General features: G+C 50.5%; 10 protein-coding genes across 10 annotated transcripts; 6 read left to right on the plus strand and 4 right to left on the minus strand.

The window, feature by feature from the left end:
* Positions 1 to 207: 207 nt before the first annotated feature.
* Positions 208 to 654, plus strand: N7511_007162 (uncharacterized protein; the record flags this gene model as incomplete). The annotated part of the gene is made up of 1 exon (XM_057129539.1): positions 208 to 654. One exon carries the CDS (start codon positions 208 to 210, stop codon positions 652 to 654), a length of 447 nt encoding a protein of 148 aa, XP_056982607.1.
* A 280-nt stretch (positions 655 to 934) lies between these two features.
* On the plus strand, positions 935 to 1,561 carry N7511_007163 (uncharacterized protein; the record flags this gene model as incomplete). Its single annotated transcript, XM_057129540.1, has 1 exon — positions 935 to 1,561. One exon carries the CDS (start codon positions 935 to 937, stop codon positions 1,559 to 1,561), a length of 627 nt encoding a protein of 208 aa, XP_056982608.1.
* Positions 1,562 to 1,807: 246 nt separating this feature from the next.
* N7511_007164 (uncharacterized protein) lies at positions 1,808 to 3,457 on the minus strand (the record flags this gene model as incomplete). The annotated part of the gene is made up of 3 exons (XM_057129541.1): positions 1,808 to 1,931; positions 1,979 to 2,608; positions 2,655 to 3,457. The coding sequence occupies 3 exons, from the start codon at positions 3,455 to 3,457 to the stop codon at positions 1,808 to 1,810; spliced, it is 1,557 nt and encodes a 518-aa protein (XP_056982609.1).
* Positions 3,458 to 4,572: 1,115 nt separating this feature from the next.
* N7511_007165 (E1 ubiquitin-activating protein AOS1) lies at positions 4,573 to 5,895 on the plus strand (the record flags this gene model as incomplete). Its single annotated transcript, XM_057129542.1, has 4 exons — positions 4,573 to 4,609; positions 4,658 to 4,715; positions 4,761 to 4,947; positions 5,008 to 5,895. The coding sequence occupies 4 exons, from the start codon at positions 4,573 to 4,575 to the stop codon at positions 5,893 to 5,895; spliced, it is 1,170 nt and encodes a 389-aa protein (XP_056982610.1).
* Positions 5,896 to 6,300: 405 nt separating this feature from the next.
* On the minus strand, positions 6,301 to 7,988 carry N7511_007166 (Ytp1 family protein; the record flags this gene model as incomplete). Its single annotated transcript, XM_057129543.1, has 5 exons — positions 6,301 to 6,566; positions 6,628 to 6,757; positions 6,810 to 7,640; positions 7,729 to 7,806; positions 7,875 to 7,988. 5 exons carry the CDS (start codon positions 7,986 to 7,988, stop codon positions 6,301 to 6,303), a joined length of 1,419 nt encoding a protein of 472 aa, XP_056982611.1.
* A 318-nt stretch (positions 7,989 to 8,306) lies between these two features.
* On the plus strand, positions 8,307 to 8,750 carry N7511_007167 (SWI5/SAE3 family protein; the record flags this gene model as incomplete). The annotated part of the gene is made up of 3 exons (XM_057129544.1): positions 8,307 to 8,333; positions 8,381 to 8,547; positions 8,591 to 8,750. 3 exons carry the CDS (start codon positions 8,307 to 8,309, stop codon positions 8,748 to 8,750), a joined length of 354 nt encoding a protein of 117 aa, XP_056982612.1.
* A 405-nt stretch (positions 8,751 to 9,155) lies between these two features.
* mdr1 (ABC multidrug transporter Mdr1) lies at positions 9,156 to 13,243 on the minus strand (the record flags this gene model as incomplete). Its single annotated transcript, XM_057129545.1, has 3 exons — positions 9,156 to 9,513; positions 9,563 to 12,876; positions 12,923 to 13,243. The coding sequence occupies 3 exons, from the start codon at positions 13,241 to 13,243 to the stop codon at positions 9,156 to 9,158; spliced, it is 3,993 nt and encodes a 1,330-aa protein (XP_056982613.1).
* A 1,076-nt stretch (positions 13,244 to 14,319) lies between these two features.
* N7511_007169 (60S ribosomal protein eL39) lies at positions 14,320 to 14,997 on the plus strand. Its single transcript, XM_057129546.1, has 3 exons — positions 14,320 to 14,454; positions 14,572 to 14,672; positions 14,858 to 14,997. The coding sequence occupies exons 1-3, from the start codon at positions 14,449 to 14,451 to the stop codon at positions 14,904 to 14,906; spliced, it is 156 nt and encodes a 51-aa protein (XP_056982614.1). The 5' UTR covers positions 14,320 to 14,448; the 3' UTR covers positions 14,907 to 14,997.
* Positions 14,998 to 15,814: 817 nt separating this feature from the next.
* Positions 15,815 to 16,534, minus strand: skpA (SCF ubiquitin ligase subunit skpA; the record flags this gene model as incomplete). The annotated part of the gene is made up of 5 exons (XM_057129547.1): positions 15,815 to 15,821; positions 15,881 to 16,050; positions 16,111 to 16,278; positions 16,331 to 16,416; positions 16,480 to 16,534. 5 exons carry the CDS (start codon positions 16,532 to 16,534, stop codon positions 15,815 to 15,817), a joined length of 486 nt encoding a protein of 161 aa, XP_056982615.1.
* Positions 16,535 to 17,304: 770 nt separating this feature from the next.
* On the plus strand, positions 17,305 to 19,195 carry smp3 (glycosylphosphatidylinositol-alpha 1,2 mannosyltransferase smp3; the record flags this gene model as incomplete). Its single annotated transcript, XM_057129548.1, has 4 exons — positions 17,305 to 17,437; positions 17,591 to 17,988; positions 18,038 to 18,165; positions 18,214 to 19,195. Coding segments are annotated over 4 exons (1,641 nt in total), but the record flags the coding sequence as incomplete, so codon positions are not given.
* Positions 19,196 to 19,909: the final 714 nt, after the last annotated feature.

Raw genomic sequence — 19,909 nt, forward strand, 5'->3', positions numbered from 1 at the left:
CCATACTACACAGCATCCACGATCAATTCTAAGAGTCAAGTATAATAATATCCTCTTCAAACCCCCAAAAGTCTACTCAAACGCGCTAAGCCTGCAAGCCAAAGCACGTGTGATAAGCCTCGCCTCCAGGGATCTCCCAACATCAAACACCAAACCCCAATATCCTCATGAATCCCACAATCCAATCCCCAAACAATCCCCACTAAAATGGCAGAGGCCCTAGGGACAGCAGCAGCAATAATCCAACTAGCCGGCGTCGGCCTAACACTAGCCAAAGTCCTGTACAAAGTCAGCGACGAGATAACCTCTTCCGCAAAACAAGTCAAAGAGCTAGCATCATACGTACACTCGACCTCAATCGTACTAGAAGAAGTCGGCAAAGTCTTCGAAGAAGAAGGCACCGCCCCCCAACCCATTATATCCCCCAACGCCATCACCACGGCCAACGAAGTAATCGCCCGATGCCAGACAATCTTCGAGAAACTGCATCAAGTCGCCGAAGATGCACGCACGAATACCTTCGGCGCGATAATTCTGGTTTTGACGAGCTCGCGTCGCCTGAGACTGCAAACGGGGCTGGAGAGGTCGAAGTCTGATCTGCAGCTTATGATGCAGATTATCATCTATGCGCGATTGAAGCTTCAAGTTTGGTAAGAAAGGTCTGGTGGAGGGGGTTTTGTGTTTGGATGGTGTTTGACTTGGTTTTAGGGAGCCGGCTAATGAGACGATTATGAAGAAAGCTTTGCAGCAGTTGATTAATGAGAACAAGGCAATTCGGGAGAAATATTCTCAGACTCAAGAGCTGGAGGGGCAGGATGGTAGTATAAGCCCCCGGGAAGAGTCTCTTGCGTGTGTATAGGATGAGTTTCACCCAATGACGCGGGTTAGGGCTAACGAGGTTGTTGATAGACATGATGATTCAATACATGCGACGATGGCGGTTCAGGATATCCCCAGCAGCTACGCAACACAAAGCACCACTGGCATTGCCTCTGTCTCTGCCTCTGCTACTGCCACCAACAAGCCAACACAATATCATCAACAATCACCACCTTCACCGCAACCAGACCTAGACCCAAACCTAAACCCAATCGAAAAGACATCACCCCAAGACAGTCAACACGCACCATCCAACAGACAGCAAGATCCGCATAAAGACGACATATCCTACTGGTCAGCATTATACCTAGTCTGCTGTCCATGCAAGCGCAAGAAACTCCGACGTTCAGCCCCAAAACTACCGCAAGAACAATACAACTGGCCAGTTTACCCCGGTAAGGCGCCAACGAGCCCCTATCCTGTCGATTACTGGCGCCCAACCTCGCCAACGGCCTATAGCCGAGCTCAAGCGCAGCATCATGCGCAATTGTACCCGATGGAGACCAGGGCATCTGGCCCGGTTTATGAGCTACCGGCTTTGAACTTGGATCATTCTGCCCAGCATGGGAATCCCGTCTACGGAGGACTGGAGGTTAATTACCACCTGGGCATCGAAGTAAGGGATGTGGATGCGTTGGTTGGGGATTGGACGACAATATATGAGATACGAGGAACGGATTAGCGCACGTCTGACTGGAATTTAGCCCGTAAGGGCTGATTGGGTGATCTGCGTGAGTGGTATGCATAGATAATGCCCAGATTTTCTATTGGTTTAGGAAGTACCCGGAAGAGTGGCCAGATAGTATACTGTAGTTCATATCCCATGTCATTCGTTATATCGTTTTGCTCGTAAAAAACCAAGTTGTCTGAGCTGTAGCAAAAGCAAAGGTATCATCGCTCAAAGATCAAATCACCACTCCCTGATAACTTAGCGGGGAGCAATACTCGGGAAAAAGCGTGGACCGGCATATCCATGCGTGATTATGCTTTCTATATCGATGTTCGCATCGGGTCGTGGGCTCCATAGCTTGATCAGAATGAAACGACCGGATCTGGCATTATTAGTAAATACGGATATCCTCTCGCGGATGATACTTACGGAGGTGGATCGAATTTGATAGTGACCATGCTCTTCTGACGCTCGATGAAGAACCGCGCATGTGGTTTCAAGACCTCTGGGGGATTGGGTTCGGGTGGTGGGTTTGGATTCACAAGAGATGGGTTTCGACGCCTGTTCTGCTCAGCATTGCGGGCGAGAAAGATTTGTCGCCGATTGAGTTGGATGCGTCGGCGGATAGTTCTGGAAGTATCGTCGTCGTCATCGGTCGGTGTTTCGTCGGTTTCTGATAACAGGTCTTCCATGTGGTCACCATGGTCACTTTGGTCACCTTGAGTTCTTTCGAATTCTGTAAAAGAGGCAGTGTCGTCATTTTCAGGATGACTGTTTTCCTCGTTGTTCTCGTCGTATTCCGTGGTAATGCGGAAGTGTCTTTGTGGGTCGTCTGTTGTATCAGAAGCTGAACTGTCTGAATTGGGTCCCATGAGAACTGTGCGTTCGAGGTTTTGCAGCGGTGATCTGTATGCATTCAAGTACTCCTGAGATGGCTGAAGACCATGCCGACGGTGTCGGCGGCGCCACTGGGGACTAGAATATTGAATTTGATACCGTGCAGTGCGATCGAGTAATTCGTCAGATGACATGGAGACAAATACCATGCCCTCTTGAATTCTAGTCCTGTTAGCCATGTTTTCAACAAGCGGCCAGGGGTACATACGGGGCATCGAAACCGCATTGAGGTGCTTTGATAACAATCTTCTTTAAACAGAAAGGTGCCTCGCCTCGGTGACGTAGTATCAGATTGCAGCGGTTTTCTTTGGTCGAATAGACGTCTTGGTTGTTTTCCAAGACGTTGTCCGGGCGCGAGCCATCCGGATCATAGTTTCCTCCGTCACAGCTCGCAATCTCCATTTGCAACATTCCGGGATAGACCTGTCCATATCGCCCGTAATTAAACCCTTGGTATTCCTCTCGGTTATCATCGGCATCCAGCTTCCGGCGCTTCATGCGTCCCTGGCCATCACGGCCCGACGAGCCTGGTGGCATGAGGGATGGGGATCTGGATGAGGACCCGTCGGGGCTGGGAGATATATATGCTGGTCGGGGAAGTCGACGGCGACCAGACTGAGCGCCCGGAGACAGAGGGCTCAGAGATCGTTCCGAGTTAATCTGGTCCGCCCAAATACTTCGAATCAGGTCGGGTGGGCTAGCTATCTCGGACTGGAGTTGTTGAATTTGGCGATCCACAGCAGTCCGAGCTTGTTCAAAGTCGGTTCGATCTCGTACTCGGTCGAGCGTATGTTCAAGAATCTCTTGATTCAGCGTTAATAAGGCACGGGTCGCGCTGAAAGTATTGTAAGCACCGGAGCGGTTTCGTTCGTTGACTAGATTGCGGAGATGCTGGAGACGGGGTACGTCAGGGCCTCGTTCGGTGGAGCCAGTTGGACGAGAGAAGCGGGACGAAGAAGGCGAAGCAGGAGGAAAGTCGTAGTTTCCTGACTGGAGGGAGGTGTGAGACATGGGAAGTGGAGGGTGGAGGGTGGAGGGTGGTGGAGGGCAGGTTAGCCAGACGTACCATCATTCGGGTTACCACTGATGATCCTGTGTCAAGAGGATACCGAATATTTGGGCATCAACCCGAGGAGAAGTGAGTATCCAAGAAATAATTCCAAGACTGAAATCCACAAGTCCGAAAGTCCAAAGAGAGTTGATAACACACGTGATGGGATTAGATCATCGCTTTGCATTCAAGTTTCCCGTGCTATTCCCGTGCTTCTTCACTTCCACTTTCCTTGCAATGATTTCCCTTCAGTCATTCTGTTGTATGATATATGTGTCCACTAATATACCAACATTTTGATTCTTTTTTAATCCTTGGCTTTACTCTCTCAGGTGGGACTTCGGGCGCATCAGGACCCCGCAAAATTACCTTAGCGGTGCTATCTTGGGCTTGATTATAGCTGGAATCTGGCAACCCTAGAAGATATACATAATGCACACTATTGACAAGAAGGTGTCTTATGTAACATACTCAGGCTGCCTAGGTGTTGTTGTAATAAAGAGTTCTCTAGCATCATAACCCCTATTGCACAGTAGAATTGAGGGCAGAACTATGAGATGTTGAAATTCAGTAATTCAATCTACTCTGGAGGAGCCTGGCTTGCAAAGACATCCTTTCTAGTCACTGGAAATGAGAGCAAGTGTTTCTGCGGCGAAAGTCATATCTACTCAAATCATATAACAGTTCTAACGTTCTACTTACGCTCATTACCTATTCTCTCAATAAATGGTCCTTCAGATACTGTACCCTGCATCTGATATATATATTGTATCCCAGTTTCAAATGCATTATATACAGACACTCCCATCTGCGTCGAAACCGCAACACCTCTTTTGTATACTTCCAGTCCCCACGCCCCCACCTTTAGCTCCCGGATCACGTGTCAGCCTCCCTTCACAGATCGAACATCTTTGACCTGCGCGTTTTCATACTCGTTCTTTATTTCGGTCTGATTCCACTTTCCTTACTTTCTCCCCAATTTGGTCCCTTCAACTACCTCGAGCTGAATTGTGGGGCAACTTTCAAGCCAAGCTTCCCGCGAACTTAGCTCTTGTCATTGCCGAACTCCCCGAACATGGCGGAACAGGACAAGATGCAGTCGATTAGCGCTGGTAGGCATGCCACTGAGATTTGATGATATCAGCTCACACCTTTGCCAGATGAAATCGCTCTCTATGACCGACAGATTCGACTCTGGGGAGTCCACGCCCAAGAAAAGTGAGCAACTCAGTCGCAACACGACGACAAATCTAACGGAACCAGGATCCGCTCGGCAAACATCCTCTTGATCTCCGTCAGAGCCCTGGCCAATGAAGTAGCCAAGAACCTCGTTCTAGCAGGCATCGGTTCTCTCACAATCCTCGACCACCAGGATGTCACAGAGGAGGACCTGGGTGCGCAGTTCTTCATCGCAGAGGCGCAAACCGAGGGAGATGTGATTGGGAAAAACGTGAGTCGACTGCGCATAGCGACATCCAAAACACACAGAAACTAAAACCCCAATTACCAGCGTGCGCAAGCCGCAGGCCCCCAGATCCACAAGATGAACCCGCGCGTCAAGCTGAACATCGACACCGACGACGTCAAGACGAAACAACCCGAGTTCTTCGCGCAATTCGATCTCACAATCGCCACCGAGCAAGACTTCCTCACAAACACCACCATCAACGCCGCCTGCCGCCTAGCCAACCGACCATTCTACGCGGCCGGACTACACGGATTCTACGGCTACGCCTTCGCCGACCTAATCAGCCATGACTTCGTGATCGAGCGCGCCAAATCCAACATGAATACCACCGCCCAGGAAACTCCAACCCGCAGCATAATCTCCACGAGCACCAAGAAAGAAAACGACAAGGCCATCGAGCTCGTCACCAAGCGCGAAATCTACTCCCCTCTCATCCTCGCAAACACATCCCCCCTCCCAGAAGAATACACCCGTCTCCCCCGTCGCCGCAAGCAAGTAACCCCGCTCCTCAGCTGTCTGCGCGCACTGTGGGAATTCGAGAAAATGCTCGGCCGCCGCCCGACCTTCACGCACGAGGACCTAGAGCTCTTCACCAAGCTGTCCCGCGACCGACACCAGGAACTGAAGCTCGAGCCCGCCACGCTCGAAGCCGGGTTCTTGCGCACGTTCCTTCAGAATCTGGGCAGCGAGTTGAGTCCCGTTGCGGCGTTCCTTGGTGGAGCCCTAGCGCAGGACGTCATCAATGTTCTGTCGGGTAGGGAGCAGCCGCTGCAGAATATGTTGCTGTTCGATGGCGAGAGGTCCGTCGGTCCTATTTATCCGCTGCATCCGTTCTTCCCTGATCTTGGCGCTGGTGCTGAGATGGCTGCTGTGCCGCCTGTTCGGAACCCTGTCACTGTTCCTGTTGATGGGACTGTCCCGCAGCTTTAATAGTAGAGGGATGATTGTGAGATGGTGATGCGATGGATAAACATGCGGCCTCTGTTACAGCATAGTCGTGATGTCCTTTTCATTCAGTTTCATTCTGCGCTCAGGCGTGGCCTGCTTTTTTTTCATGTACAATAGACGATCAGTGAACGTTAACGTTAAGCTAACTGAATGCATACCTTATGGTAGACCTGCTTGGTCAAACCATCATTTTTATCATCAAAGGGAATCTTCAAGTTCTTTAAAATTTAGAAAGATATGTCCAATTGTGTCATACAAGACTATTTATTAGCAAGCCTACAGCCAAAAGACCATGAAACCCATATAACCAACGCCACCAACAATCCAAAATGCAGACGAACTATCCTTTACCAAGTTCTTTTATCAAGTGCAGTCAGACAAAACAGATCAATGACGAGACTCATCCTTTCCAAGCTCCTCGTCACTGTTCTTTCTCGGTCCCATGGAAGGACCACCCTCTTCGTCATCGGAAATCAACCCATGGAGCTCGAAAGCCTCGGCATCCTGGATCTGCTGCGAGGTAGAGCGTGCATGACCGTTTGCATGGCCGTTCGCGTTGCCGTTAAGAGTGGAGTACTTGGGACCATCTTGGTCTGTTGACTCGGAGTTTGGCCAGGCGTGCACGGCGTAGATGTGTAGGAGGATGTTGACGACTAGGAATTGGTTAGTGGGGTTTGATCAAGGGGGCGTTGGTTGGGGGTTTGGATGACTTACAGAGGAAGCAGATGAATGCGACGCTGTAGAGGATCAGGATGTAGGAGACGTGGGTGACGCCTGCGTTGTGGAGGAATGCCATTTGTTCCTCTGTGGCGCCCATGAAGAGGAATCCGGAGGCGTAGAGAAGCTGCGATGGATCAGCTATGTTCATGAGCACGTTAGTGGATGGGGGCACATACGAAGGGAGTGAGGTATTGGAAGCTGTTCGGCTCAGAGAGCGCAGGCTTATCCCTCAACACGAAAGAGATCTCAATGACGCGGGTAAGACCCGCGGCCATGAGAGTATATCCGAACATGGAGTGGATCATCGTACTGATCATTAACTCTTGGGGATGGGCAGACATGGCATACCCAGTCATCATAATGACAATGGCGGGAATAAGGTTGCGCTTAGGACGGCCGTTGCGGCTGCGGCTCAACCACATGCCCAGCAGACCGGCACACCACCAGACAATACCCATGGTAGTATGCTGGAGGTCGTTGTGCACCCAGGCAGTACCCCAGCGGTGCTCGGTGAAAGTATTGACACAGCCCCAGGCAGCGATGACCAAGGAATCGAAGAACTCCTGGCTGCGACCCGTCTTGCGCAGCCAGTACTGGCCGACGAGCAAGAGAATAGTCAGGCAAACACCATACCCGATGAACGCACTGCCCATGATGAAATGAGCGAGACACTGACCGAGGTGATCACCACGACAGAAGCCCATGGCCGCAATACCACCGAAGAGCATCTGCGCCCAGCTGACAACAGGCATGATCTTGCCCACAATCCCATGTGCCAAAACGAAGATCCACCGAATCCGACCTTGTCCCGCCTTCTCCAGATGCAGCTTCAAGTACGCGCCCAGAACAACCTGCACGACCAACATGAGCATCAACCAATTCGCGAACGAAGCGTGCAGGTTCTTGTCGAACTGGCGGCCCTTGTGCGCATGGCCAAGGAAATAAGCCAGAACAGCAACGACAGTGCCAACGACCTGGACGGGGACGTGCCAGCGAGAACGAACGATCTAAAGAGGGTGTGTCAGAGCATGATCCGATGAGAGGTGATGCGGCCAAGCATAACAGCATCAACAGGATAGAATAGAAACAACATACCCCAAGAACCATACCCAGTGGGAAGACAATTCCAAACGCGAATCCCATCAGGAGCATATGCGTCCATAGAATTCCATCCTGCAACATTGACGTTAGTGGTGTTCTCGAGTACGCGTGGCGGGAACGTGAACACGAAATGAACATACGATGGGATCCTTGGAGACCGACTCGCCCTCCGGAACAGCCTCATGGCCACCGTGGGCGACAGCAGCGCCGAATAATAGGAACAACGTCCACATAGACCGACTAAATGTATTCATAGTGAGGTTGGGGGGAGGTGTGAAAGGGAGAAAAGAACAGATGCGGGTATCAGGACCCAATCCGGAGCATCCGATTATGCGGGATCGGCCGCGTTGACAGGGGTTATAAATATAAAATAGAAGCCCGTGAATGGCTTGGATGTAAATGAATAAAGGAAAGTCGAGGACGAGCGTGAAGATCACTGAAGAAGTTCACCTTGAATAGAACCGTTTCCAGGTCGGGGATTATTCAGCATGGTATGATTGGCCCTGCACGTGGAAGTAGATGCAACACTTCGACAGACACAACAGACACAATCGACTCAACCGACTCCGATCATGACATCCGAAAAGGAAAAGAATCTAGTTTGTCGCACTCAATCTCGAAAGAGGACTCGACTAAAAAAGTACAGGCCTCTCTCCGCGAGTCCATCGCCAACCTGGAAGCACAGCAGGCACAGCTGGAATCGGAAATAGCGTCGACAACGTCCCAACTCAAGTATGTTCTTTTGATTCCATTGGATACTATGGCTCCAGCTATGAATTCTGAGCCATGTTCTATTTTCCCCTTCACGGAGATGTAAGAGTGGAAACAATTCTGAACTTCCGTCCTTTACTCTTAGAAATGATCCCTCGGCAACAGTCAAACGCCATATTCGTCTCTTGCATGACTACAATGAAATCAAGGATGTCGGACAGGGATTGATGGGACTGATTGCTGAGGAACGGGGTGTGCGACAGGTTGAAGTTGAGAGGGAGTTTGGGGTTGAGGAGAAGGATTGATTTTGCTTCATACTTTTTATCATGGTTCTTTGGTTTTAGGGTGTTCGGGGTCAGGAATCAGGACTCAGGAGTAGGCTTAAATTTCTCGAACGGAGAGATCATTGTGTTCATCTATTCTTAACCGAGATGAGAATTGCACTTTTTCATCTCTCTCTTTTGCCAAGTAAAATACCACCAGCGCCCGTGGATCTATTGCGAGAGAGATAACATAGGAAGACAACGGAGAACAGAAGATGTAGGGGTGAGATCAAGGTGGAGAGGGGGAGGTAGGATAGATGGAATGGAGATGTTCGGCGAGAGAAGAGATGAGAGGGTAATCGAGTAGTAAAGAAGTATTATGATGTTGAAAAAAGCGAAATGGTAGGGGGTATGAGTACAATAAATCACAATCAAATCGAATGCAAATCAGTGAGTCTTGCCGAGAGACTGGAGGTTAACCAACTCGAAGTAACGACCCTTATTACGGAGCAGTTCAGTGTGAGTACCACTCTCGACGATCTTGCCCTGATCAAAGACATAAATGATATCGGCCTTTTGAATCGTGCTGAGACGGTGAGCCACAGCGATAGTGGTACGACCACGAGCAGCAGCATCGAGGGCAGCCTGGACGACCTTCTCGGATTCGGAATCCAGAGCGGAAGTGGCTTCGTCGAGGAGGAGGATCTTGGGGTTGCGGAGGAGAGCGCGGGCGATGGCCACACGCTGCTTTTGACCGCCTGACAACATGCCACCCTTGGAGCCGACGACTGTTTCGAAGCCCTCACTGGAATTGGGTTAGTATTTCGTGGGAATGAGATGGGATGGCAACTTACGGAAGAGACATGATGAAGTCGTAGATGTTGGCGTCCTTGCAGGCTTGAACGAGCTCCTCTTCGGAGGGGTCCTCGTTGGGACGGCCGAGGAAGATGTTTTCCTTGATGGTACCTTGGTAAAGAGTGGGCTCTTGGCTGACCAGAGCGAGGTGGCTACGGTAGGAGTTGACGTTGAGGTCGGCGATGTTCTTGCCGTCGACGTAGACGCCACCGGAGAGGGCATCGTAGAAACGCTCAAGAAGCGCAATAGTGGTAGATTTGCCGCAACCACTGGGTCCGACCAGGGCGATGTACTGACCGGGCTTGACGCTGAGGTTGAGACCACGGAGCACAGGCTGCTCGGGACGGGTAGGGTAGCGGAAGTGAACATCCTTGAACTCGATAGTGCCCTCGCAATGCTCCAAATTCTCTCCTTCCTCGGACCAAGTGTCGATAGTCGGGCGGCGCTCAAACAACTTCAGGAACTCGGCAGCGGCGTTCTTAGCCTTGCCCATATCCGGACTGAATGAGAACACGGTACCGGCGGATTGAGCACCAAACAGGATCTCACTGAAGCAGACGAAGAATGTGAAGATGCCGTACTCGTGCTTGCCGAGCAAGCTTCCACCATACCAGAAGCCGAGGGCAACACAGAAGAAGACCAGGGCCTGGGACGCGGCGTACAAGGACGAGGATTTGATAACGGAGATCAAACTCGCACGGCCCTGTAACTCGAGCTGACCATGGTAAATCGACCACACATCATTTTCCCGGGTAAGAGAAGCGACGGTGCGGATAGCGGAAGTGGCCTCGCAAGCATAACTGGCAGATCCCTCGTAGGCAGCCTTAGACCGAGCCTGGAAGGCAGCGAGCATGTAGAACCGGTAGAAACCACAGCCCAAGAGAACAGGAACGACAGAGATACAGACAAGAGCAAGCTTCCAGCCAAAAGACAGCGAGATCACAATGGCAGCGATAAGAGTAGTGGATGTCATCAGAATTGTTCCGAGGGTCTGACCACTGATACCAGACAAGTGCTTGGTCTCGGTGGACAAGAAAGAAGTCAAAGCACCAGTGCTGTTCTCCTCGCGATCGAAGAAGTTGATATCCTGGCGGAGCATAGTGCGGAAAGCCTGGCTACGAGCCTTGCGAATCAATCGCTCGGAGCTAAAAGCAAAGGCAATACCGTGGATCGAGAAAGTGATAAACTGGACAATACCCACGACCAAGAACATCAGTGACCAGAAGTTGGCATCAGAGCGCAACTTGGCATACTGAGATGGGGGATAAGACAAGGCGCTGATGGCCTTGGCGTACAAGAAAGCCTGAGTGGGTTGACCACCACCAGCGAGGATGGAGAAGAACAGACCGATAAGCATGTACTTCCACTCCTCTCTGTTGAAGCCGGCAATAAATTTGACCAGAGTCCAGAGCGAGTATTTGTGGTTGCCTCCTTCAGCAGGGCGCTTAGAGAGAACAACGCTGGACACGGACTTGCGAGAGTCAAGACGACGCATATCGGCTTCGAAAGTCTCCGCCTCCGCCTTGACCATCGCTGAAGAACCGCTAGCAACAGACTGGACACGAGCAATATGCGCCTTGTCCGCGTTTTCGGCGCTGTCCTCATCATCGGATTCGTCCATAGCGTCAGCATCCTTTTCCTCGTTAATTCGCTGAGCTTCAACGAGCTTGTAGTAAGGACCATCATGCTCGGTCAGGTCATCGTGGGTACCCTGCTCGACGATGGAGCCGTTCACAAAGACAACAATGTTGGAAGCGGTCTTGATAGTAGACAAACGATGGGCAATAACAATAGTTGTACGACCTTCAGCAGCACGATCAAGCGCTGCTTGAACAACACCTTCAGACTTGGTATCGAGAGCAGAAGTGGCTTCGTCGAGGAGAAGGATCTTGGGGTCGGACACAATAGCACGGGCAATGGCGATACGTTGCTTCTGGCCACCAGACAGCAAAAATCCACGTTGACCCACGTTGGTCTCATATCCTTCCGGAAGAATGTTGATGAACTCGTGGGCGTTGGCCATCTTGGCAGCATTCTCGATCAATTCCTTAATCTTTTCCTCAGGCTCATTCTCGAAACGAGTTCCAATCAGACCGTGGCGAATGTTCTGGTAGATAGTGGTACCGAAGAGAATGGGCTCCTGGCTTACAAGCGAGATCTGCTGGCGCAACCAGCGCAGGTTGAGAGTTTGAATGTCGTGTCCGTCCAAGAAGACCTGTCCACCGACAGGCAGGTAGAAGCGCTCGACGAGGCCAACGACGGTACTCTTACCAGATCCTGAAGGTCCTACCAACGCGGTAGTCTTTCCGGCAGGCATAATAAGCGAAACATCCTCCATAATGGTAACCTCAGGACGCGAAGGATAAATGTGCTTCACGTTGCGGAACTCAATGTGTCCCTCGACGTGGTCAAGGATGATACCTTCCTTCGAGGTGGGATCCAGTGGGGACTTGCGGTCAATGGTCGCAAAGATCTTAGCAGCAGCAGCCACAGCATTGGTAAAAGCTTGGCCATTAGGACTGACGTTACCCAAGCTGAAAGAACCGATAAGGATAGCCATCAGAATCGTCAAAACGTGTCCGACATCGAGCTTGCCCTGGACTAGGAATCGCGAACCCATCCAGAATCCAAGACCGTAGTTCAAGAACATGGTTCCAAACATACCGCCGACCATCACACCGAGAGCCATCTGCAGACGCATACCCCAGTGCTCCGCTCGCTCCAGGTGCACCTCGTACTGCTTCGCCAGCTTGTCCTGGGTACCGAACGCAGTCGCATTCCGAATTGAACTGATGACCTCTTCCGCCACCGTGCCACCGGCGCCGTAGCTCTCCAGGGAGAGCTTACTAGATTTGACGATGAAGGTGGATCCTCCGCCCATGATCAGCACGAGGGCGACGATCGTCGACGTGCAGATACCCGCCAGCGGGGCATACTTGATATAGGCAACGATAAAAGCAGTGACAAAAGTGGCCAGGGCAGTGAGGGTCAGTCCGACCTTTTCGGAGACACCATCTTGGATGAGGTTGGTGTCGGCGGTGATGCGGGTGGTGACCTCACCAGCACCCAACTTGTCGAAGTAGGCGATGTTCTGGCGCAAGATCGCTTCGAGGTAGTTCTCCCGAATCTTCTGGGTGACATGTTCACCGGTGTAAATGAATCCGATGGTACTGATATACACCGTGACAAACTCGCCGATGCCGAGGTAGACAAAGAATAAAACATTGTGAGTTAGCGCGTGGTAGAATTCGTCATAGGGGATGGCATTGTAAATGATCTTTGTGAAGTCGTTTGCTAGAGATCCAAATAGAATCTGGGATGGGTTAGATTTGCTCCCATCCTGCGGGGAATATACTCACTGTGAACAGCGGGAGGGCAGCACCGGCGGCAATAGCACACAATGCGCTGACCACAATAATGAGAATATCCATGGCAGAGGCATATCGATAAAGTCCAAAAAAGGTGATTTTGACTGGTGGTGCATCCAACTGACGCTTCAAGATCTCCTTCTCGTGTGCTGGCAGGTGGGCATACAGCGCATCATCGTCGTTTAATACCGAAGTCGTGGTCTCCTTTTCTTTGGCCAGAGTTGACGCTGAGCTCGAACCAGGCTGTTCTTTCAACTGAGGCTCCTCCACCACCTTCTCCACGGCCGTGATGCCTTCTTCGGGCTGTTGCATGGTGTATGGCGTAGTCTTTTAGTTCATGCACAGGTATACCCCAGGGTAGGTGGGACTGCGGGTTAATCGTAATAGGGGAATTAAATATTAAAGTAACCAAGTAATCGACATCACCAAGGATGGAATGAGAAAGGAGAAAGGAGTTGAATGTTAAAATGTCATGTCTTAATATCTTAATTTTTGCCGTCGGTGGGCCGGAGACTACTGACTCCGGCTTCTTTATGCACTTGAGCTCCTTTAGTTCCCCGACTGAGATCAGGGCACATTAGAGGACGGTGTCAGATTGGTGCCTAACTATGGTAGCTCGATCGAACATTCCGGCTTACTGTGCCCTGCCCCTGGAATCCATGCTAGAACCAACTCCGAACTCCTATCTTCGATCTAGCTCCGACCTCAAAAATTGAGGCTACATGGACAGTACAGGGCTTGAAACAGGTGGATCTAATTGGATACCGGGATACGGGACCGAATACGATGGTCATCCGCACTCGTTTTCGACCGAATTTTCGTCCTCAAGTACCAGGGTACTCCATTTAATGCGTATATAGCAAGCATCGCTTACGTCCGGATTCCGTAAACGATGACAGTCGGGTCAAAAGCAGGACTCCGCAATGTTTCGTCCGTGATCCACCAGTAACGTGGCCACGATTCGGACGAAATCTATGTACTGTAATGGGCAGCCTTTGCGAGTGGACCGTCTGGAACAATCACCCGTGCGTATGCCACTTTTTATGCCTGGGGTCGGCTATTTTCTGTCCCGATTGCCGCTCTGCATGCCTATTTGGGATAGAGAAGACGAGTAAATTACAGGTCGAGTCAGACATTGGAAACAATATCTGTATAGCTCGTGACTGGGAAGGATGTATGGTGAGTCATCGCAGAAATAGCTGCCTTATGTGTGGCAAATGCAAGTAGAATCAGGATAATGAAAACAAGATAATGACGATAATGCAGGGAGCTGCGAGAATGACAGTTGGACATGTGGACACGTGCAAGCCTGCAAGCCTGCAAGCCTGAGGCACTAACTGTCCGTTTTCATGTTCCTGCCTTGTGGCCTTGTGGCCCACTTCCTCAGGCCACAATAGACATCACCTGACCCAACCGAAGCGAAGCCAAGCCCTGCCGCACACAAACCATCCACACCCGAAGGTCGACAACTTCATCCGTCCATCCAACAAGCTCGCCGTCGCGATCAACACTTCAAGATGCCGGTATGTTCTAGTCTATACCTGTCACCCGTCACCTTGAAATACTCGCCACCTTCCTCATTGTCGTCCAAAAAAAAGATTCTGCCATGTCCAAATTCTAATCTTTTTTTTCCCCTACAGAGCAACAAGACTTTCCGCACCAAGCAAAAGCTTGCCAAGGCTCAGCGCCAGAACCGTCCCATCCCCCAGTGGATTCGTCTGCGCACCGGCAACACCATCAGGTAAATCGCTCGAATCCGTACCAAAATTCCAATCCGTCCGGGCCGTGAGAAAGTGAATGGGAGGGAAGGAGAAGGGATATTACTCTACATCATCACCATCAGCTACCGACCATCACGAAACACCGCCCGGGGAGGAAGGATCACTGGTACACAGGAGCAGTCAGAACAAGGCTGACAACCCACAGATACAACGCTAAGCGTCGTCACTGGCGCAAGTCGACACTGAAGGTTTAAATTCTCTTCAGAGAATCACCCCACCTTCCGTGCAGCCATCCGATATCCCGTCTCGCGATGTCTTATGTGTTTTGATCGGGGGTTGGAAACCGGAATCCTACACTACGGTGTAGAGCCGACCAACCTCTCATGACGTGACGCCCGCACCGAATTTATCATTTTCGAAAAAGCCCATGCGCCGACACGACTTGAGAGCGCTAGTGGATGTGGAACTACTTTCAAGTCTTTTTTGCAACAATTACATTTTTTTCAAAATACATCTCCGGGCGGAGTGGCCAATCAACCTTTTCTTCCTTTTTTTTCCATTCTTCATCTTTCTTTCTCCATGGGTTCCGAATGGGGTGGATTGATGGGCTTGGGTTCATGTGGACTCGAGCTGCCCGGATTTGATTGCATTGCGCGTGTGTGTCTGGTTGATCGTCTCTTTGGGGGCGGGCTTGTAGGACGGCGCGGGGGGAGGATTTCTTTTTTGATACAAAAATTTCATGGTCGAATTGAATGTCCTTTGCCTTGCATTTGACTTGTATTCGTAGGTGACTGGTCACATGTTTGCTTTCGGTTATTTTCATGTATTTCTGTAAGAGCCTCAATATCAAAACTTGGCACTCCAGCTTAGTGGCAGTCGTCATAGCGGATATGTGATATATACCCAAGCTCAGTATTTTACCCCGCCAGCTACGATATCTATAGTCGCCACATGGTCGGCGGCACAGTTCTATGCAAGTCACTCGGGTTAAAGACGTTGCAAACATGTCCCATTGAAAACTGGTATACCAGAGATCTTTTCAAAAGCAAAAAAAACGCCCGATCAAGCAATAACGCGCTCTTGGTTCGCAGCCCAGCCCTTTAGTAGGTGAGCGCGCGGGATATCCATTTCATTTTCGGCAAAGCAAAACTTCGTAGCCCATTTAACGGCTGCAAGAAGCAAGCATTAGTCAATGTATTTCCCACATAAATGCAAAGGCAGAACTTACTCCTCAGCCCACTCGTTCTCACGACGAATCTGGTCCTCCTCCTCGGGAGTGAAGTCGTTCTGAATGTTGAAGGTCTTCCGGATCTCCTCGGGGGACTTGCCCTTGATCATGTTGGCGACAGTCTTGCAGCCGACATCGAGGAGGGCCTTGATGTCGAGGTAGTTGGCAGCCTGTCGAGGTTAATACATGTCCAAACCGGTGAGTCGGCATAACTGTTGCAATGAACGTACGAGAATAATCTCAAAGAGCATCTCCTGGTCAACCTGCATGAACTTCTGGTCCCACTCGTCGATATCGGTGGTCTTGCGGCGGTTGTCGTCGTCGTCGTTGGCGCTGGCGGGGTCGTTCTTGTGCTGCTCGCACCAGGCGATCACCTTCCGGAGAACGGCCTCATTGACCTGATGACTTGGGTCAGTGACTGTTGATCGTTGGAGCGGACTGAGGTCTCACGTTGGGGATGGGGATGGCTTCGCCGGAGTCGCCAAGATCCTCGAGCATGTTCTTGATCAGGACGGAGCGCTCAGCGACAGCGCGGTCTATTGAGATTCCGTCAGTTCTCTGTCCAAGGTGGAGTCAGAACTAATTGACTGTTCACGTACCGAGGGTGATGTCGACCTCATCGGAGCTGGTCAGAGTAATGGTTCCGGTAGACATTTCGGCGTTGAGCGTAACGATGAGAGGGAAAAGGAAGAAAAGAAGAGTGGAAAGTGGTAAAGTGGAAGTGAAGCAGGAAAGTTGGGGCGTCCAGATGGGCGGGATGTTCACGTTATGAGGTTTGGTTACTAAGACGCTTGGCCCCCACATCGGCCTGACGCTTTGTACGTTTCCTTCTCTTCTTTCATGCCTAGAATAGTTGAATGGCTGCCTGTTGAAGATTTTTATTGATGCCTTGAGGGCAGTTTTCTTTCGCTTTTCAGTATTTTGTTTCATTGTTCTTGACTGTTCTTCTACTGGATTCTCCTTATGAATAGACTGCAAACAGTACGCCACTCAACGACCGGATTCGTTCTAGTAAAGAACACATCAACCCTGGGCCAAGAGGATGTCCAGGATTAAGAAGCTTATTTGGAAGGTTATCAGGTATACCAGAAATATCTACAGAGTTATAGTTAACATCACAACGCACTGCTTCACACGTCGCTTAACTATCATACTATGCACCTGAACTTGACCTATCTAAAATTCCAGAATACATTATACTGGAATACGAGTTATGATACCTTCTCACTAGATCACAAACTAAAATTCGAGTCAAGGTCTAGCACATACCGTGTACAGTAGAGCACATAAGCTCAGAAGGGGTTAAAGACTTAAGCATCAACCTGTGATATCATTGTCTCCGCGCTACGCGTTGCTTTTCCCCCTTCCACTCTTGTCAACTTTTCACCTTTTGATCTTTCAATCTGCTTTAATGATGTCCCTAGATTTCGACCATGTGGAGAAGAACCTATTTATTGTTACTTGTGATTCGCGTCTACTTTGCGCTCTCACCCAGTTATCTCCATCCAGATGAGAATTTCCAAGGCCCAGAGGTTTTCGCAGGTATGCCACCACTCAGTTCAAATCCATTTCAATCTCAGTTACTGTGCTATAATGGGACGTGCTTGTGCAATGCGCTTTCTATTGCGCGCGCTGCACTCTTCGAAATTTCCGAACGCGACCCGCGACACCCGCACTCCCCTATACGAGAGGGAAAAAAACACTGACCAGATCGCCTCAAAATAGGTCGCATATTCTCATACCCTTCAAAGTTACCATGGGAGTTCACAGTGGAACATCCGATCCGCAGTATATTCCCATTATGGGCAACTTACGAGCTACCGATGAGCCTGTTGAAATGGTTCTATACCGAGATCGGCTCCGGCAGCCCACCACCACAACTGGTTTACTATGCGCTGCGCGGAGGAATGTTTCTATTGAGCTTTGTGCTGGAAGACTGGGCGATCTATGAGCTAGTGCCCTCTCCGCGGCATCGGCGCGCGACGGTGGTGCTGGTGGCCTCGTCGTATGTCACCTGGACATATCAGACGCACACCTTCTCCAACTCCCTCGAGACCCTGTTGGTTGCCTGGGGGTTGGTTTTGATTCGGCGCATTGTCGAAAATAAGGTAAGATAGCACAGATCCAATGCAGGCTCTTGCGCTGACGTTTATACAGAAGCGCTGCTCCATCTTCGCTCATGTTGTTCTCGCTTTCATCGCCGTCGTGGGCGTCTTCAACCGCATCACCTTCCCAGCTTTCCTCGTAGTCCCGGGTCTACAATTGCTGCCTCATTTCCAGCGCAAGTACGTACTTCATCTCCTTGAAACCCAGCATGACCCTAACACATTCAGACCAACCTCCCTCCTCGCCTTCCTCGCCGCCGGCCTCTTCTTTGCGACAATAGCAGTCTTCGCCGACACCACCTTCTACCGACCAACAACAACCCTTCTCTCGTTCCTTCGCGACCCAATAATAACCCCCCTCAACAATCTCCTCTACAACACCGACACCGCAAACCTAGCAGTCCATGGCCTCCACCCCCACCACCAACACTTCACAGCAAACCTCCTCCAACTCCTCGGCCCAGCCTACATAGCCATGATCGCCTCACTCTTCAGCTACCCCCTCGTGCCCTCCTGGATGCGCAACATGCGCGCCCTCTCTGCCCTCTCCGCAACAACACTCCTCTCCCTCTTCCCCCACCAAGAACCACGCTTCCTTCTCCCCTGCGTGCCCCTCCTCCTCAGCTGCGTGCGCATGCGCCGCTCCCGCCTTCTCCTCGCAATCTGGGTCCTCTTCAACGCAGCAATGGGCTTCCTAATGGGCGTCTACCACCAAGGCGGTGTGGTCCCAACCCAACTAGCAATGCGCGACATCGTCTCCAAAGCCACCGGCCCCTCCACCCCGGCCGCAACAGTCTTCTGGTGGAAAACATACTCACCACCACTATGGCTACTCGGTCCAAACAAAGACACAGCCGGAGCCAACGCGACTGAGATCACAACTCTGGATCTCATGGGGACCCCACCCCTGCAAATGATCTCCCATCTCGACATGGCAGTCCCAAGCTGCTCCTCCTCTTCCTCCTCCCCGTCAACTATCTTCCTCGTCGCGCCCACTTCAGCCGAGTTCCTCGATGCCTACGCTTTAACAGCATCGACGTCTGTAACGGACCAAAGCCCAGATATAAAACTCCTTCCGTTGTGGTCTTACCGACAACATCTCAACCTAGACGATCTGGACTTTGCCGAAGACGGAGTCTTACCTACTCTGAAGCGGGTTATTGGCCGGCGCGGACTGGGCGTTTGGGCTGTGCGTCGATCTTGCAAATAGTCCAGCAGGGCAGAGAGAGCTGTGTACATTCCACTCTATTCTATTCCATTCTATTCGATTTAATTCCACCTTTGACGTTATCTGACCATCCTGTTTTGAATCGTACAGTACTGTACTGTATGCTGGGTTGGGTATCTTTTCGGTCAACGTTATCTATTCTATTGTTCCCCTGCTCCCTCCCCCTCTCCCTCTCCCTTTTGACCTCATATTTCGATTCATATCCATTTTCATATTTGCATGTGTTGGAAGAGCTGGAACCAAGATACCCTTTGCATGGCCTTTGGGTGAGCGTGACTGATTGAATTGAATTGAATGATTAAGTTATAACTTAAGTTAGTAGACGTTGACTTGTCGTTCTACCCTACGACCATTCTCCATTTACAAGTCTCCTCTTAACATTATTCCAGACTTGATGCCTAGGGTAGTTCATAATATCAAATTTATGATCATAAGAAATAGCATCTAGCTCAACACATTGACTTTCTACATCCTAACTAACCTTATAACCTACAAGTCAGGGTCAAATAATCCACAGCATTCATTCCATTAACATAACTTAAGTTAAATAAGCCACTAATATAATCCCATTGAGATCTCCTTCGATCAGCTGAACCCATCCAAGCACGCTGAATAAGTTATACGAAGCTTGTGACGTCTACCCGGGGACCTGGTGACTATATGTTTCCACTTTGCAGTATTTTTATTTTTATTTAT

This window comes from Penicillium nucicola (assembly GCF_028828085.1).
Source record: "Penicillium nucicola strain IBT 29836 chromosome Unknown utg000007l, whole genome shotgun sequence".
Lineage (NCBI taxonomy): Eukaryota > Fungi > Ascomycota > Eurotiomycetes > Eurotiales > Aspergillaceae > Penicillium > Penicillium nucicola.